This window comes from Parus major, chromosome 7, assembly GCF_001522545.3.
Source record: "Parus major isolate Abel chromosome 7, Parus_major1.1, whole genome shotgun sequence".
NCBI classification, from domain to species: domain Eukaryota; kingdom Metazoa; phylum Chordata; class Aves; order Passeriformes; family Paridae; genus Parus; species Parus major.
The window spans coordinates 17,135,271-17,154,555 of NC_031776.1; the positions used below are offsets into that span (position 1 = coordinate 17,135,271).

Genomic DNA, 19,285 nt, shown 5'->3' on the forward strand with positions numbered 1-19,285 from the left:
GGGAGGAGGGCAGCATCACAGTAACAATAGTAATCTCTTCCTTTACACAACTCCATTTAATGATGCAAAAAAGTTAAAATCTTGGTTTAACTGCAAGTAACAATATCTCTGTTGGTAGAACTGCCTAAAGGCTTCTAGTTACAATGCCCAGAGCTTTAAACAAACACTACAAACCTCAGAAAACTGTTTTTCAGACAGTAATGAATGCAATAAATACACCATGAGCTGGAAAGGGAGGGAGAGTGTAACAATGATAAAATTCTGTACCTGTGCAAGGCATCCCTGCTCCCTCTGAAGTCAGTCACTACCCTGCTCTTGACTTTAGGGAATCAAGGCTGACATCTCTGGCATGAAGGTTCCAGTTTAAATTTGGATAAGAATAAAGGAAGACAGAAAGAATGCCTGCTATCCAACCTCAGACCCAGCAGTCAGTAACAAAAGAAGTCATTACTATGCTACATTTTAAAACAAAAGTATTAGGAAAAAAATCACAGAATCACAGAATCATTAGGGTAGAAGGGGACCTCTAAGATCATCCAGTCCTACCTACCCCGCTGCCAAGGCAGGGTCACCTGGACCAGGTGACATAGGAATGTGTCCAGGTAGGTTTTGAATGTCCCTATAGACAGGGAGACTCCATTAACTCCCTGGGCAGCCTGTTCCAGTGCTCTGTCACCCTCAACACAAATTTATTCCTCATGCTGAGGTGAAAGTCTCTGTGTTTTAGTTTAAAGCCCTTGCCCCTCATCCTGTCACTAGACACCACTGGAAAGGGTCTAGAACTATTCCCTTGGCATCATCCTTCAAGATATTTGAATGTATGGATGAGATCTCCTCTCAGTCCACTTTTCTCTAGACTAAACAAGCCCTGCTCTTGCAGGCTCTCCTATGAGAGATGCTCCAGACTCCACATCATCTTCGTGGCCTCCACTGGACCCTCTCCAGTAGCTTGTCTCTCTTGTGCTGAGGAGCCCAGAACTGGGCACATCATTCCAGATGTGGCCTCACCAGGGCAGAATAGAGGGGAGGAACGCCTCCCTTGACCTGCTGGCCACTCTCCTCCTGATGCACCCAGGATCCCACTGGCCCTCCTGGCTCTCAGGGCCCACTGCCAGCTCATGGTCACCTTGTCATCTACCAACAGTCCTAGTCCCCTCTCTGCAGAGCTGCTCCTTAGTAGGTCAGCCCCCTACCTGTGCTGCTACTTGGGGTTACTCTTCCCCAGATGCAGGACCCTACACTTTGTATCATCAGCAAACTTGCTGCAAATCCCAAACAGAATGAAAGTAGCATCAGTGTCATCATCTCCATGCTACAGCTCTTTACTCTCCCTTCTTGGTTTTCCTACTGGGGGCAATTCTGAGAATGGTTGTCCTGAGCAGCACCAGGAACATTTCCATCCTCAGGAAAATTAGGCTTAGTTTTGTTAATATTTACTAATTCATATACTAATATTTGCTAATGCATGGATGGGTAAATGAAGGATTCTTCTAATGAACTGAAATATATTTTCTCACAAATTTGAAACATGGCCCTAAGAGATCACAGATCAAGAAGTAATGGAGAGTAGCACAGAAAAGAATATATATTAACAAGGTTCTATACAGCCCTATAAGAAAATGGACAGAATTACCCAATACAGAATGTTTTAACCTCTACTCTGTGTGGCTGTCTGAAAAGAGAAAATAAAAACACATTGATTATATATGAGGTTTACCTCACTTCCAGCTCCCACGTGATTTTATACTTACTGGGCTGCTATCTTAATGTATTTCTTTAACAGCTGAACACGCTTGCTGAGTTGAGAGCAAAGACAAATCTCTGTGACCACCCAGAACTGAATTTCATTGAATCTTCTTAAGAACAAGTCCAGATTTGCCGTGGTCTTTTTAAAATTGTGCCTCCCAAAAGTGTGATAGATCAATTCCAGCTAGGAAGGAGAAAACAGTTCGGAAGTTTTTTTTTGAAGCTGAGTTTCTTGGACAGAGGAAAGAGGCTCAGAATTACCAGGTAAGTATCTAGCCTGAAACTTGCTCTGCAGTTTATATTTGTAGCTGTACAGATGACAAGGATTCAGGTTACAAATATAGTATACAATAGCTGAGGTATAGTAAAAGCATAACTACAGATTATATATAAACAGCTTAATACCTTAAAACAAACAAAAGTAATTCAACAAGCAGCATATGTCCAGAAGAAGTCTATTTTTATATTTTGCCTATAAAATTACGAATGTCTTATACTTTCAAAAATTGTAGGTGGCTTTATTGTAGAATTTTTGAAAATCAAGCTTAGAGAAGGTTTTGGAAATAATGCACAAACCTGCAATGTACAATTACAGTTAGAATAGATTCTAACCTGCTGAATAGATAGATCCTCATACCTCGTGCACACAGTTGAAGAGCTCCCAGTCATAAATTGTCATCTGATGTGCTAAGTCTTTGGAACTCATCAGTTCAAATGTTCCTATTGTACCAGTAGATGGTCCTTCTTGTTCTGGCAATGGTGCCTACAAACAGGAAAATATTACAAAAATACTTTAGACATGCTAAATCATGTGGTTGATGCTTCTATTCCATAATGTTTCTAAATTTATTTTTTTTTTTCAGTGTGATCACCTTCCTAATCATGTTTCTAATAGTAAAACTGAAATTTGCTTCTAACCACAGACAGGTATTAGGAAATGAGAAGCCCTGTGCAAAATCAGTATCCAGTATGCACAGGATAGTCAGGAAAATTCTGAAAGTTCTTGAGAGACACTGTAAGGAAATAAAACAGACTGTTCTCAGTGTGTTATCTTTAACACTGTTTCCTAAAAATTGAATCTACAATACACGTTGTGCTTACTAAAGAATGTGTGTTTGTTTAGGAGCGTAGATATTTCCAAAAAAACTTTCATGTTTTCTTTTTCACATACACAAATAACTAGGCCACCAAGGACAAGCCAAATACTTTTACATATTCCTGAGTCTAATGATGAGAATTATTATATCTAGCATGCTTCAGAAATCTGCAGTGATTGCAAGACATTCTGATCACTTAAAAAATAAATCTCATTATTTGACAGTACACAAATTCAATGCAGAATTTATGATTGCAAATTCCTGGCTAGGCCAATTAAAACGATATAAACATAGTCTTATGCAAAAGAACCAAGTACAAAACATTTCTGAAAGGCACTTCCGTGCCACCCAATAAATGAGATGCGATCTATGATTTGACACACAGTTGAAGTATTAAACAGAGATTTAAAACATGGCTTGAGATCAAGTCAGACTTGAAGTAGTTTGTTGTACACATTAGGGTGAAGTGTTTGAACGGGCACTGCTAAATTCCAGCCCCCCCAAGCAAGCCCCTTGCCAAGCGGAGGGTGAAAGGCGCACCGAGCCGGCCGTGAGCGCGCGGGTCGCTGGTGCTGCTCCAGGAGAGGGCGGCAGAGCTCACACCCGAATTTCCCAACTCCTCACCGCCTTTGTTAAACACCCAGTGATGGAGCAAGGGTTTGTCAACGGGCTCCTTTCTCAGTACAAACTCACCAGAGTCTGCCAGATTAACAGGTCGTATTTAGATGCTGCAGTATAAAAAAGAGCCTACTAAATGAATACCCTTTTATATAAGAGTAACATATCAGCAACAGAAATAGGTCTGACTGGATTAATACAGCAAATCACTTTCTCAGTAACACACAGTGTATGGGAGCTTTATTGTTGTATGAATTCTTGATTTGTACCCTAGGGAGAACTTTCCTTTCAATTATCATCATCATCCAAGTGAATTAAAAATTACTAAAATAAATCACGAACATTATCACCTTAAAAGCTTCATCTATAATTTAAAAAAATACTAGAAAAGTATTCTCTAAAAAAAATCCAGGGCAGCCATTAATCTTCCATAAAACTGCAGATCGCTTTTAATTGGCATTTGCACAAACACAAAACTTCTTTAGTTTATGACAGCATAAGAAATCCATGGAAATCTGTGGAAAGGGAATTGCCTACAGATTGAAAGATATCTTTTTCCCCCATTTGGAAATAAACACAACATAGCTGTTACCATAACAAACACATATTTTCCAAGGCTAGGAAAGAAGCACTTAGATGCAAACTAACAGCATATTTGAAAATTCATCCAGAACAATTTTCACATGGGAATTGCCAAATGTAATGTGGATAAATGTTCATAAACAAGAAGCAGCCAGAAACCAGAATGTGAAAGAGTTAAACTGGGAGGCAGCTAACGTTGTAACATTTTTCGAATTGTTTATACCTCTTTGAAAAAATGCAGCTGATAAGGAGTTGTAATTTGTTATGCAGTGCTGAGGACCATTTTTAAGGTTCTGAATGTACTTCCTTAATTCTTACTGAATTCAGTCTAGTTGATGAAAAGTAGCACATTACAGCCCTGTATCTTAGAGCTCCCTGCAGCATTTTGAGTACTTGATGCATGGTAAATAGCACAGGGAAAAGGCACAGAAAGCCATGACAATTTGCTGCCAAAGCTATGTGTACACAGACAATGCAAAGCCATATATAAGTACCCAGCACAGTTGTACTGATGCAACACCCCTGCTTTACAACAGTAGCATGCCCCATGAGGGTATCTACTTGGCAGGATTAATTAACCTTAAGGGAACACCAGAATTTAATAAGCTGAACAAGAGGTATCTCTGCATGGAACTACATATGCTGGATGTGCATTCCCTGGTTACTAAATTGAAAGCAGCAGCAAAGCATAGATTTTACCATATCCATAAAAGAAATCAGGCATACATACTAAGTGGCTTGTTAAAAGCATACAGGAGGCTGAAACAAGGCTAGGAGTAATAGAGTTCATGCTGACATGACTTGGCAATGACATTTGTTTTTAATGAAATAAAAGGAACAAAAAGTACAGTCAAATCAAACTCTTATAAAAGCAGACCCCATGGAGATCACTAGAATGACTGTATAAACTGTAAGTACTTATGAGCAATTCTACCTAAGAAAAAACCAGTCTTTCTACCAGGAATATTTTCTGTGATTCTATTTAGAATTACCTCAGACTTTGACACAGTACTTTGCGGGGATGAGAAATAAATTAAATTTAAGGAATTTACTGCTGGAATCAAATCTCCAGAATGCTTAAATTGGTAACACCTATCTTAGAAGATGTATCTCTGACTTTGAGGAGATAACTCTAATGAAGAATTACTGCATGTCTTGGTGATAATACTCAGCTCTCCCTAAATGCTCAGTGTGACAGAGTACTGAGATCAAGTTCTGTTATGTGGACCAGATGGATGGACTTTAGGGAATTATAACATTAGCTTGTTTAATTTTCAGGGCTCATCCTATTGCAGTGTGACAAGTCCTTTGTTGTGAATGTTTTATCACTAGTTTTTATCTAAAGTGTGGCTAATGCAAAAAGGGCCAGGTGTTCAAATAAACCAAAGCCCTGACACTCCTGAGCACTGCACACATACATACCAATGAATCGAACTGATCCCGTGGGCAAGCAAACAGCCGACCATTAACGCTGAGGGTGGTGAACACTGAAACATCGTGAGGCTTGAGCACAACCTTTTCTGTAAAAATGAAACAAATTATTATTTATTACACAGAGAGAGAATTTGCAGCAGGATTGATCTACCAGATGCACAGATTATCCTCCTGGGAACAAATTTTTCCCAGTAACCCAATGTCCAGGACACAGAAGACAGTAAGATCTTCTTTATTGAAGAAATGTGGTAAGTTCAGCCCAAACCAGTCTCCTACAGAACCAGAATCCCAGTCCCAAACTGTACAGACAGGTGAAGAAGCCTGTGCTGCTGTCACTAGAAGCTACCTGTAAAAATTAAGTCCAATGAAAGAGACCCTTCATTCATTGCTGAGCTGAAAGCATGTGGAGAGCTGTTCTTAATAGAAATTGCTCTGGAAGGCAGTAACTGCTCAAGGAGGTGATGGAAATACATTACAACATTTCTAAAAGAGCATCACATCACAGGTGAAGAGAAGACAATGAAGTAGCTTACAAAAGAGTCTCCTCCAGCACATCTTGGTGACCCACAAATCTGACAATAAAAAATTGCTTCAACTGCAAAAAGTAAAGGTGCCTGGTGTCAGTTCTCAGAGAGTGACCCATTTTTGGCAGGCACCACTGCTTGCAAAAATACCTTCCAACACAGTTCTCATTACCTCTATGTGTCTCCACAGTCATACTCAGCCAAAGCACTTGAGCAACACCAATTCTCCTGCAGAATTCACCCTCCAGTTACTCTTGCATTTCCACAGCCTAAAGGGGGGGCCTGATCCCTGACCCTCTGCAAACACCAGGTCAGTGTGTTTGGCATCAAGTTGCTCAAACAGACAGAGTAGCCAAAATGGTAATAACCACTGCCAGAATGTTTGCACTGCAGTGTCTTCTGACAGTACTAATTCCAGAGTCTAGCATGAATTTATTCATGCTTACCTTTTATTACTTTTGTTAAAAAACTCTTACAAGTCTAACAGTGAAGGAAAATTGGAATAGCTGTGCTCTGTAACATGCAGATATGCAAGCTTCTCCACTGCTTCTGTCTCCCATGTGCCTGCAGTAGAGAAAGGACTTGCCTCTCAATCAGGACTTGTGTGAGAGCTGAACATGCACATGGTGATAAAACCTTGATTGAACTTTCAATCCTTCCAAAAATTTTGCTTGACCATAACTGAGGAGTGTTTAAGATGATGTAAGTACAGTACCTCCTCCTGAACTCATCTTTACTATGATGAGGCCTTCTCCAGAGCCCAGCTTGTCTGCTACTGCACTGATCACTTCCTTCACAGAAGAAGACACTGGCACACGGATAGTGGTGTAGGTTTGGTCTATGCAGTACACCTTAAACAGAACTAAAAAAAACAACATTGCACCATTTATTCCACATGCAAAAACCAGAGATTTACCATACAAATTACTTTCCCTTTAGTAACCATTTCTCACAAATGAAACAAAGCAATAATAAATCACTACATAGCTCCCCATTCCTCAGATGCTCTACAGTTTCCAATACAGAAATCTCTGATTTTCCAGAGTTTTGGATTTTGGATTTTCAGTGTTCAATGATCTGCCTGTCCTATGAATGAGAAAGGTGCAGCCATATGAAAAGAGCAGTTATGCCTGTCGGGACAGACACAAGAGGTAGTATTTCCCTGGCAGCAGGAACTGTTTTCCTCTTTGTAAGCCTAGAAACACCATCATGGACAACAGAAGCATGTCCTGCATGACTGGCAGGATGTCTGCTGTTCATATATAGTTAGTTCCAGCTTTAAACATGGTTCTTCTATTGGTTTCGTTTATGCCATCAGCTTTCTCAGCTACATGACCTTGAATTCTGTTATCTCGTTTTTACTGCTCTTCATTAACAAGAGCTATCCTTTAATATCAAACATATTGAAGAAGCTGTTTTAGGTGATAAAGTTCCACAAAACAAGCATTAAGAGTACCTTAGCAAGTATTAAGAGTAATCTGAAAATGACATTCTGATCCACTGCTGTAAATTTTACCTTTATCACTTCAGAGAATCAAACAACAGCAATAGGGCAAACCAGCAGATTTTGGTTTTTAGGCTGTGTGCTTACATTCTCAGATTCTAGGTCCATGGTCCGTGGCATGATTATCTGCCCTCCTACCTTGCAAAGCAAAAGCTGTACATGCTAGCTCAAACTACATAGGGGGAGACAGAGGCTCAAACATGACCTTCAGCTTCCACTCTTTACTGTATTGCCATTACCTTATTGGCTCTTCTCTGTTTTGTTCATTCCTTATTTTAAAGTGTTTTACATCTTCCTCTGAGGAAGCAGTGTTAGATAGCACAAGTAACTAAGGGAAAAGACCAGGAGTACCTCAAACCAATGATGGAGAATAGTGGGCTAGCAAAACCAAAGAGAGTTTGATTCAGGCCAGACTTCAAAATTCTAGATAGGTACTTTCGTTTGTTTTCACACCTTTTTTTGAGACTGACAAATTGATATAGATATCAGTAGCTCAAGAAAACTTAGCAGAGAAGAAGCTTACCCTCATCACTGCCCCTGATAGGCTGGCGTTTCTGTGCTCTGTCATCACTTGTGTTGAACAGCTGGAGAAGAACTTTGTGCTGAAAATGAACCATCGAGATTCACATTAATACAAGAATAAACATGTGGTACACATGAACTTCACTACATCTCAATCAGTGGCAGGAAAAAGAGTAGCAAATGCAAAATTTGACAAAATTAAAAGCTATCTCTCAATCTGGTTTTTTAGTATATGCATGACTACTAAAGAGAAGATGCTTATGAATTTGCTGTGCTTAAGATTTTACTTGAGAAGATGGACAAATAAATTTTCTTACCTTCTTTTGTGGTGCTTTAGGTTCTTCAGAACTATAAAAAGGTAAAGCATAAAATGTATAATTAAATATTGCCTGGAAGATTTTGTGTACAAAATCGCTTATAGAACATAGGCCACTCATCAAACTAGCATATCAATATAATCATATTTATATATGAGAAGCCTAGATGATACCACAGTTAATCTATGACCAAGGCAGAAAAAATATTATACAAAGTTCATGTAAGCATGAAACAAGCTTCTGTCAATCTCTCAGTGAGGGTATGCAAGTATGGTGTTTGCAAGAACGATGTCAATAAAAGGGCCATAGACATTAATTCAAATAAGCCTGCATGCAAACTTTCAATTTCATATAACTGAGGGTTATTCACAAAATGGCTTTTTAATGTATATAACCAATAAATTTTCTTCATCAATTTACTGAGAAAAAGATCAGGGGAAGGAAAGAAGTAAAAACTATGCTTACATTTGCTTTACAATTTTCTCTAGCTCTGGAAGTTGCTCCTTTAGTGCTGCAATCATTCTAGTATCATCTGATACAGATACATAAAATTCCTGTAAATGATACAGAATAGTCTTTAAATAACTATAAGGGTAAATGAGCAGTACTCAGGAGAGAGGATTATGAGATGACATCTGATAGCTTAATAAAGAATGATAATCTGCATAGAGGAACACATGCTGGGTCCAACCCTCTATTACTTCTACTTGTTTATCTCCAGCTGATTTAAAGCAAGAGTTATACATGCAGAAGGGAAGCCTGATGAGGCTCCTTAGCTCACTCTGTAACCACTGACTGCATGTGTAAAACCTGCATTTTCACACTGTCAAAGATAAAGACTAAAAAAATCCTCAAATAATCTAGCAGGATAGGGTTTTTTATTCATTGCTGTTGTAGTCTTCAGTGCTTCATTTGCTCCTCAGTCACTGACTCGCAGCTACTCTAATCCACTACAGTTTCACCTGCCTTTAAACCCTGCTCAAACCTCTTCCTGTTATATCTACATAAAACAGTCCCAAAGAAGGATCTTGTGCTTGCAACTAGTGATTGTTCTTTAATTTCTGGACTAAAGAAAGACTATGTGATCTCCAAAGCCTGAAAACCTTCCCCATGTGGGCTCGTGGGGCGTCTACCCTTTCTATTCCCCTCTGCTAAATCTTAGAATCCATTTTAAGCTCTTCAGGACAAGAACTTTCATTCAGCTAGAAACATATGGGCAGTTATGTTACTGATTCTGTTCCATAAACACAATATATAATAAGAATGGCAATTACAATCATTTAACATGACATTGGCAGTGCATTCTTATCTTAGAAATCCAAGGATATGGCAGCTACCACAAAGAATTTACAACGGTTCTGATGACAAAGATCTTGAGTTCCAACAGCTGCAGTACAGCTTTCATTCAAATGGGAAGGACTTTTGGTTCTCTAGAGTGGCAGCCCTCCAGCTCCTTCCTGGCACATCTCAGGCAGGCATAAACAGGCCTCCACTTCAACCTGTAGAGCCCCATAAGCATTCACAAGAAAATACTAGAAAAAGCAAATTCAGCTACTGCTATAATGCAAGCTACCCATGCAGTGCTTTGAAAGGGATCTGCAACACTATTTTCAGAGGTCCAAAGGCTGGCAATGGTTCAAACATTGCTGTGGTGCCTTTTTTGTCTGCAGCCAAACCTGAGAAAACAGTTATAAACTGAAATAAACTTCTCACTTTGAAATGACCTCTTCCACTTCAGTGATACAATGATTCCTTTATACCTCCAAAAAGGCCATTGCTGCTTCATCTTCTTGCAGTAAATCTCCATATAAAGCAGCCCACTGCAGAACCAGTCGAATGACTCGCCTTTTATTGTTGAGGGCATAATCCATTTTCTCCTGCTCTGTACCCTGAGAAGGCTGGGCATGATAGGTGCCACAGTGTCAAGGAAAGCATTCAGTGATTGAAAATACCAAACCCAGTACGAATTCACAAACAACTGACTTCCAACAGACCACTTTTAGGGTGATCAAACATAATTTCCAATATACTTCTAAATTCTGACATCCACTAGCGTAACAATTTGCAAACTTTTCATGTTCATACTAAAAAGTAAAATGACAGTGAATTTTCTGAAGAACACAGGAAGAATCACAGTTCCACAACAGAGATGGTTGCTGTAGGGAAACAGAACAGAAATGACACTTGGAGCAACAAAGAGGATTAACCATGGATAGACTGAAGAAGGATATTTCTCCTTTATCCTCTTTGGAAACAGTTGAAGAAAAAGAAAAATGTCACTTTGTGTTTACTAACAATTCCAATTTTCCATTTGTGAGGAAGACCACCGGAATGAAGCACCAGTGTTATTCCTTTTGTCTTTACGAGTTATTGTAGCTCATGATGAACCTCAGTCCCGTTAAGGGAGGGGGACTTTGACATTTATAGTCTAAACTGACTACAGAAACACAGGGTAAAATAATAAATTTTGAAGTAGCCTCATTCTCATGAGGAAATCAGACAATTTCACTATGTCAAATAAAGTGCATTTAGGACACAATATTTTGTAAGTTATTTTGTGATGAACAATAAGAAAATATAAGAAACATTTCATTGACCTTTTTAAAGACAAAGTGTCAACATTACAAAAATAGACAAATAAAAGACAAAAAGTAACATTTAGCAAAAGGAAAAAAACAAGAAAAAAAGTAAAGGGACAATGAATAATAAATGGAGATAATTTGAGCCTTTAACCTGCGTGAAAATGAAGTATCCCCTGAAGAAACAGGATATGACAATTTGTGTGTCTATTTCTTACTGAAAAAAATGGTTTTTTTCCAAATAAACTGATGGCTGAGTGGGAAGTAAGCACAGAATGAGTGCAGTTACATCTTCAACTTTGCTTCCTAGTTACTGGAATTCTGATTCTGGACCGTCATGAGTAAAGCTATTCCCGTGGTATATACCATATTACGTGGTAACATGTAACATTAAAAAATACTGACACTCCTCCTCACAGCCATGTCCAGCATCCTTGCATTCTTTCAAGATGCACTTTCAGCTGCTGTACCAAAATATTTTAAAATACTAATTAGAAAATAAAAATATCAATGAGGAATACAAATTATGTAAGATATTTATTCTCAGTTTCTCATTTAGAAAAATTTCTCTAACAATACTATTAATAAAATGCAATGGGGAAAAGTACCTATTAAATCACACTTCAAAATGATCCTGCTGCCCAAAGCCCCTGCAGAGATTTGACATTCTACCAGGGTTACTGGGGCGCTCATTTGACTGACAAACTTTCAGAAATCTGCATTTTAATTTCACTTGGAAAGGTTTAAAATGAGTAGAGAACTGAACATGACAGTATAATTAAGGCAGAAAGTAAGTCAGAAGGTCATAAGAAGTAAATAATTCATTGTAAGTTATGTGCTCCAATGTCTTGGGGAGCAAGTTTAACATTCTACTGAGTCATTTTTCTCATGCCATATTTACCTTTCAAACACCATAATTATTTAATGTATTTTTACTTTCTTATTAACTGGCACTCCACAGGCATTGGTAATTTTTCTGTATTTTTACTGCTCATTTATATTGATTTCTCTTTTATTAACATAATCACAGGGAAAGTCAATGAAGGGTTCTCACATTTTTATGTGATCTTCAGGATGCAGCTTTACTACAGACTGCAATTAGAAATAAAATGTGATGTATACTTGCAACAAGTGTCAGATAATTGCAAAATATTTATCAACATCAATATGGTTAGAGCTCAATAAATACATATATTTTTCATTTTCTCTAGCATAAGAAATTGAAGCAATTCTCAAGACTGTTCTTCCCTGCATAGGAAGACTCAGCTATATCAGGAGCTGTGTAATTCTACAACAGAATGCAAACTTTTTTGGTGGCATGATGGTAAAGGAGGTTAACAAAACACTCATAGAGAAATGTGCTGAAGAACTATCCTCTACAGAGAGCAAAAGAGGAGTTTATACTTTGTAAGTATTTAGACAGTGGTCCCTTAAAGGTGCACCCCTGCACACAAGCTCACACACTTGCAATAACCCAAGTGCACTGCTGCTCTATTTCACATTTTCTTTTGGGTCTTGTCCTGCCTCCCTCTGACACACTGTAGCTCTGAGAATTTGTCCATTTCCATTCTGTGAAGAACAGGGAAACAGGGGCATTGGTTCAACACACAGAACTTATATCCTGAGCCAGGACAGGGGAGCATTGCTTCCCTTTGCTTCCCTATAAAACAGTGATTCTTTTCATACTTCAGGATCTATAATCTTTAATGACTGAAATAGACTCGGTGTGCCAAAGGACAGCACAGAATAAGTGTGGAATCCACAGCAAGCAATAATGTTACTTGGACAAAACGGTGCACCTGTCTGCTCCTTTTAGGATTAAAATAACTTATAAATGACTGCTGTAAAAGAAGTGAAACCCCAAATAATTTATGCCCTCTACTATGCTTGAAAGCACTTCAGTGGTCTAGCTTTACTCATACTTGCATGCTGCCAGCTAAAATAGTATCCTAAGTGGGTGTAGGAAAATAGACTTGTTTTGATTCAAAATTGGGGGCTGAAGCAAAAAGTCGCTGACTGAATCACCTTTCTTCTTTTTCTGTTTTAATTTCCTCATTGAGCATAACTAATCTCTCCTTAGTCTCACAGCACTGGTGAGCACTTTTGCAGAGTGATTTTGCTCCAAAAAGATGAGCTTTGTTAGGAACCTTTCAACTCTAACAATAAATTTGAATGGTACAATCAACAAAGCACAGTTAGCTTTTCCATATTCAGAATGGACCAAATAAATAATAATTCAGCTCCAGGAAAAAGCTAACGCTAAAGCAGTAGGATACCAGTTACCTCCACCTCCTCTCTGAAAAGAATTAACATGATGCTTGCCATGACCCACTTAAGAAGATGGTCTTAGCATCCTCTCAAGAACAGATTTCATCACAAGTGAATATTTATCCTTAAGTGTGATTATCCTTAACTTGGACTACCAGAAAAGCTTTTCCCCTATAAAGAATGAGGTACATTTTGCTTATGGGACTGATTTTCCCAATTACTGGATAGAGGTATTCAATTATAACTGAGGATGGAGAAGCCTGAATCTCAAATGGGCTGACTGAATAATATAAGCTAAATGAATCAGGACAAAGACTCCCAAACATTAAAAAGTGCTGCCCTTTCTTCCCCTCTCAATGCTGTCAGCAGCAGCATTTCATAATACTTTTGATATCCAAAACAGTGTGATTTTGGAAAATGTGTTTTTTTCAGGTGTGCGAACAATCTTCAACAGACCAGTTTCATGGGTCCAAAGGTTTTCAAAACAATTACTCTCCTCACTAGGAGTAACACAAATGGATTCTCAAGCTTGCCAGACAAGGACACAATGCTCTATTTTGTGGTTTCAGGAGGTGAGCTTTCCCAGATGTCACTCGCCCCACTGAGCTTGAAGGAAAGCATTTTCACACCATTGCGATTCCAAACAAATAAATAGGGAGCTGAAGTTATTATACCCCTGTCAGAATTCTATAAAACAGAAAAGATTATATGTTTATTTAATGTTCCCAGTCACTTGATAGCTTCAAGTCACTGTGCACAAGGAAAACCCTCAGTGCCCAAAAGCTCCCCAAACTAAATAACCTGCCAGTAATTGACAGATGGACATTTCACAGACTCCTGTGAAACATGCAGAGAGTATGAGAATCACCCCCAGGTCTTGATGCTCTCCACTATTAAGATTTCATCTCCTAGTATTCACATCCAACTGAAGTCCCTTGCAGTTTGTTTGCATTTGCTATAGGCCATTATTACAGATTATTACTACTTTTACATAACAATTAGGACAGCACCTAGAAACTAGTTACCCATTAGTCTGCAAGTTCAGGCAGCCTCTTGCTAGAGGCAGTTTGCAGCTTCCAATCTATAAAGTGGACACTGAAATCACCAAGACATAACTATCCTGGTGAAAATGCAGATGCTGTAGTGCAGCAAAACCCAAGAAAGACAGGAAGGATACAGGAAGGGCAACCCAAACCCTTATGTAATTTCACTTATCTGGTGGAGGGGCAGTACATTTATTTCCCTTGGAACAGTAATCAGCACAGGAAATAAACACTTTTCATGGTCTGTACTGTATCTCATCATGGCTTATACACTATCCATTTCAGAGTTGTTGAGCTATGGACAGCTGCTAGTCAGACACTGAGAATCTACTCACAAGGCACGGCTTCCATGGAACGTGGTGTACTCCTTGAAAGAGGGAAGCTCCATTTTCTTCATTGATAGGTACAATGGCTAAAGAGACTTAACTTTAAAAAAGGATATTGTGCCATCAAGGCTGGGCAGAGCTGACTATTTGGCATAAAAACACAGTGCATCATAATAAAATCATTTAAAACAGAATCTGTGAAAAAAAAAGAAAAAAGAAAGAAAACAGTCAATCAAGCCTCTTCAAACAACTTGGGGATTTCAAGGATGAGTTTTATTTCACCTGAACTATCTTATTAGCCTTCTGTAGGTAATAAAGTGGTCTTTTTTCACTTTCTTTGTTGGGATTAGGTATAAAAAAGGGTAATGAACAAATATGAGCTAAAATATTAACCTTCTAGTCTTGTCTGCATGAATTTCATTGCACTTCCATCAATAGGCATTTGCCAGTGTCAAAGAGAAATCTGGCACAGCAAAAAGCTCCACATCTGTGCTAAAGTGAAATATTTGAATATACTTCTCCCCAAGTGTGGAGTTCTATGCAAGGAAGAATTAGGCCTTTCACATGTGGCCACCTAAAAAGAGCTGTAACATTTGACTTTAGGAGTTACAACACCAGGCAGAATATTTAGCATATCCTACATAGGAGAAGGCAAATAATTTCATTTTGTTGCTGATTTCCTAGCAGTGAGTAGAATGCCTAAAAGAGGTAAATGGACAGTCAAATTTCTGGGTTTATTTTGATTCAGAAATATCACAGTTACTACATTCACATTAAAACATATATGAACAACATGACTGACATTTTCTCTAGCAAAACCCAGGAAGCTATTTTTTCTGCTAAAATGACCTGTGGTAGAGCTGGTGTAAGCCCCAGTTTGCCTTATCTTTGTATTTGTGGCAACAACAGGAAGGATTTATAAAGCCTGGCTGCAGAGGCCAGAAAGAGTTTGGCGGGCTTATATGGAATCACTGAGAAACAGTGAACACGGTACCCAAGGTATACTTTCTGCAGTTTGATATAACAGAAACATTTACAAACATTGTAAGGGATGGTAGAAGAAATATGAAAATAACTGTGCAAGATATTGCATAGTTTCTTCCACTTGTATAATTCCTGTATGAAAGTATCTCTCAGTTGACAAAACTCACCTCTGGAATTGCAGCACTTTTATATTGTATCAGGATATAGGTACAATCTTGCACTAGATGTCTTAACAAAAAGTTGTAAAATATTTTTAAAATAATTTGGTCTTGAAAAATATGTAACACATGCATACTGTGGATGGCAAACTTGTGATTATACAGCTACAAGCCTGAAGAACAATATTCTGCTTGCAATTCTAGTAAACAGGTATCTATAAAAAGAATCCCTCTTTTTTTTTTTTTTTTGTCTTTAAAGTAGTGAAAACATACACTTAAAAAAAAATTCTGTAATTTTTTAATTATTCCACCATTTATGGACTGGTGGAATATACTATGGTGGACTGGACTATACAGGTTTCTCCAATACTACGAGGTCAATAACAGATTAACTGGATTTAAGAACACCTTCTAATACATACTTTGCAGACATCCATAGTGCAAAAAGAAGTTGAAAAAGCAATGTTACATAGTTTAATATATGTCTGTGCATTACTTTATCAGAACTATGAGGATTTTTTGTGCCTGACTCTTTTAGAAAATTAAAATACTTATTAAATGTAAGTCTGCAAGTATCTATATCCCTATATGTAAATTCTCTGTTGTCTTAACACTAATGAAAAGCAGCCCATTAAATGCAGACGCAGCAATCTGCATTCCTGGGACTCAGCCCATTTTGTGCTGAATTCTTCTCCTTTGAGTAACAACTCTTTTTTCCCTGCACATGGGAAAGTATCAGAAACACACAATTTATATTGTGATACTTTTATATGTGACGTGAAGATTTTAGAATATTTATACTAGCACAATGCAACATCTGGAGGTATCAAGCTACTTCACAGTATTAAAGTGACCTCCAGAACAAGAAGTACCATCACTAATGGGGGTGCTCTGTCCAGGCCTTATGGTTGTGCCAGTAACTGCTGGTCTGGCACTTTGGAGGATTTTGCTGTTCTACTATGACCTTAAAGTACAAATACAATGGAACAGGCTTGGAAAAGTGGATTGCTATTTTTAATTCTGGATTTCCTTAATTCTCTTGGGGTTGTTTCAAAGCAGTAGACAGTTCTTCTGGGAAAAACTACCACTAGGTGCTTTTCAAAGCATCACATTGCAGTGTTCCCCCAGCAAATCCATCTGATGAGATAATAATAAAACAGCTTCTGCCATGTAGATACCTGTTGCTTCATTTAAAGTTGCTTCAAGGCGCATAGTTTCTAGAAAGTGCTCTAAAATTTTCTCTGGGGTTCCTGACATCACAATATACCTGGGGAAGAGAAAGGAGCAGTTAGCATCTCACAGCCAAATGAGCTAATTAAGAATTGTGTACCAGCAAGAAGACCAGAACTGCTGTGCTGCTGTGTGCAAACACCTGACCAGAATCTCTGTGTGATTAGGACAAAACCACTCACAATCTTCCCCCCTCTAAACCCAGGAGCAGGCACATTCTCCACCCTGCCCAGGGATGAGAGTCAGCTCCCTCCTCACACGAGTATTTCAGTATAACACCACCACGGTTACAACCATTGCAGAGCTGCAATGGTTCAAACTCAGAGAAGTTACAAGCAGAAATGCTCCTGCACTGAGAATAAATATCTCAGTAACAACAGCAACTTGCAGTCATTAAAGGGGCTTAAACAGGCTCACTATGAGCCTGAAATAAGAAAGTGTATCAATGTCAGAGCAGGGAAACAATTTCCTTCAGCATCACTGACAGAGGTTGGTCTGGGAAAGTGAGGGCAGATAATGACATAGCACACTGTATCTTCCAATTTGTGAAATACCTTGCATAGCTGAAGTGTTTCAAGTTGATAAACTGAGGATTGTACCATTTCCTGGAATTAATTTAGAGAGGTGAGGGAACTAGTGCAACAGCCAGGTTTTTCTGCTTCATGCAAAAATGCTGGCAGGATTTTAAGTACCAGCAGAATACCATATGATATTGGAAAACTTGTTGTGTCATCTTTTTTTTCTCTTTTCTCACAGATCAGATTTTTTTAATATTTCCCTCCATTCTTTCAATCTTTGCATCTTTTTTTTTTTTTCCCTTTCTTTTTTTTGGAATTCAACTGATAAAGTATGAAACTTAAAAAAAATAAAAGAAAAAAAAAAGAAAGAAAAAAAACCCTGAGAAGTGAAGATACTCTGCTCCTGCTGAGAAATAAGTGGTGGAGCTGAGCTCCTGGGAGCTCCTCCTCACTTTGAGCACTGACCGTCACAGTTCTTTTACCTGCCAACCCCTTTGGAAGAACTGTATTGATGTCCCAAGAACACAAACACTTGTTAAGCCAGTGCACATTCTCACAGAGATACTAACCAAGTATCTGAGTGAGTGAAGCAGAGAAATCACAGGTTGCTGTACTCTGAATATGAAAGTGAAAATGAACAGTGAAGTGACTTGCAGGGCTGCTGAATTCATCCTGCATGAGTGTGATCACCCATAAAGAGTTAGATCTTGGGAGTGATAACTTCAGAGCCAGTCCTCCCAAGCGAAACTGTCATTGTCTGAAAGCACAGCTCAGGGAGCTGTGTAGGAGCTCTGTCTCCTCCATAGAGGAGGCAGTGGAATCCAAACTGTAACCAAAAGGATCTGCTCCCAAAGTGAAGTTTTCCCCAAGGCCAAGATGAGAAAATCAGTTTTTTCCTGAGAAGAGGTGCCTGTTGAGCTCCTCTTTTGTGCAGTCAAAAATATTTAGTACTTTTTAAAAGTACTAAATATTCAACTAACACATCCCAGTAACATTCTGGAAATTAAGGAACATTAGTAATTTTGGTTTGGATTCTCAACCATACATATAGCCACTTATTCTATTTAGTAAGAAAATAAATGTCGTCCTCAAACCCAGTGAACTCACTTTCAAGACTTTAAACATAAAGACAGTACCAACACAGTATTAACAAAGTAATCCAACTGGTGAAAAGCAGACAGTGAAACTTCAGGGTAACTTCCTCTTTTGGGTAACTGATGTCTATGGTCACAGTTACCAGCAAAAGCTCCCTTGCTGGCACATTTATAGTACCCAAAACCTGACCAAATGAGTAAAATATTTACATAAGTGAAATTCTGAGCTTTACCTGAAAATATTCCTGGCATGTAAGACCTAAAATACAGCCTAGCTTTACCATTTACCATAAATATCTCTGGCTATTTTTATCACATTCTAACAAAGAAAATGTTAAATGACACAAGTAACACTGGTGAAATGCGTTTGCAAGGAAGACAATGTTTCAAAATGTTTAAATGGAACTTTCACTTTTGGAAGCACGAAAAATGTCTCAGACCCAAGAAAATAGATTCAAATCTATGAGCAAGTTGCTGTGCATTGCAGCTGCTGATGCAAATCCAATAGCTACAGTCAAGTTCCCCTCCTTTAGACAAAGTAAAACTTGTGTAAGGGTACACCTGGCAGCATAGATTGCTTTTCCTGATGTTTTAATAAATACAGCGAAAAATTAAATAAAGTTCCTGAAAAATGTGAGAAGTGTATATAAAATACAAGGAATGGTTTATTCGACCTTCACAGATATTTATAAATCTTTGCATTCAGTCATGCAGATAAAATAAGTACATGAAATCCCAGAT

At 38.4% G+C, this 19,285-nt stretch overlaps 1 protein-coding gene across 4 annotated transcripts in view; it reads right to left on the minus strand.

The window, feature by feature from the left end:
* RAPGEF4 (Rap guanine nucleotide exchange factor 4) overlaps positions 1–19,285 on the minus strand; it is a 145,718-nt gene that overhangs the window by 19,882 nt on the left and 106,551 nt on the right. For all 4 annotated transcript variants that reach the window (XM_015635212.3, XM_015635211.3, XM_015635213.3 and 1 more), the window contains 10 exons: positions 16,881–16,969; positions 14,677–14,755; positions 10,105–10,255; positions 8,810–8,898; positions 8,345–8,375; positions 8,029–8,107; positions 6,717–6,863; positions 5,466–5,563; positions 2,384–2,509; positions 1,752–1,930 (listed from right to left, as the gene is read on the minus strand). In XM_015635212.3, the coding sequence (XP_015490698.1) occupies positions 1,752–1,930; positions 2,384–2,509; positions 5,466–5,563; positions 6,717–6,863; positions 8,029–8,107; positions 8,345–8,375; positions 8,810–8,898; positions 10,105–10,255; positions 14,677–14,755; positions 16,881–16,969 (1,068 nt within the window). The remainder of the gene's footprint in view (positions 1–1,751; positions 1,931–2,383; positions 2,510–5,465; positions 5,564–6,716; positions 6,864–8,028; positions 8,108–8,344; positions 8,376–8,809; positions 8,899–10,104; positions 10,256–14,676; positions 14,756–16,880; positions 16,970–19,285) is intronic.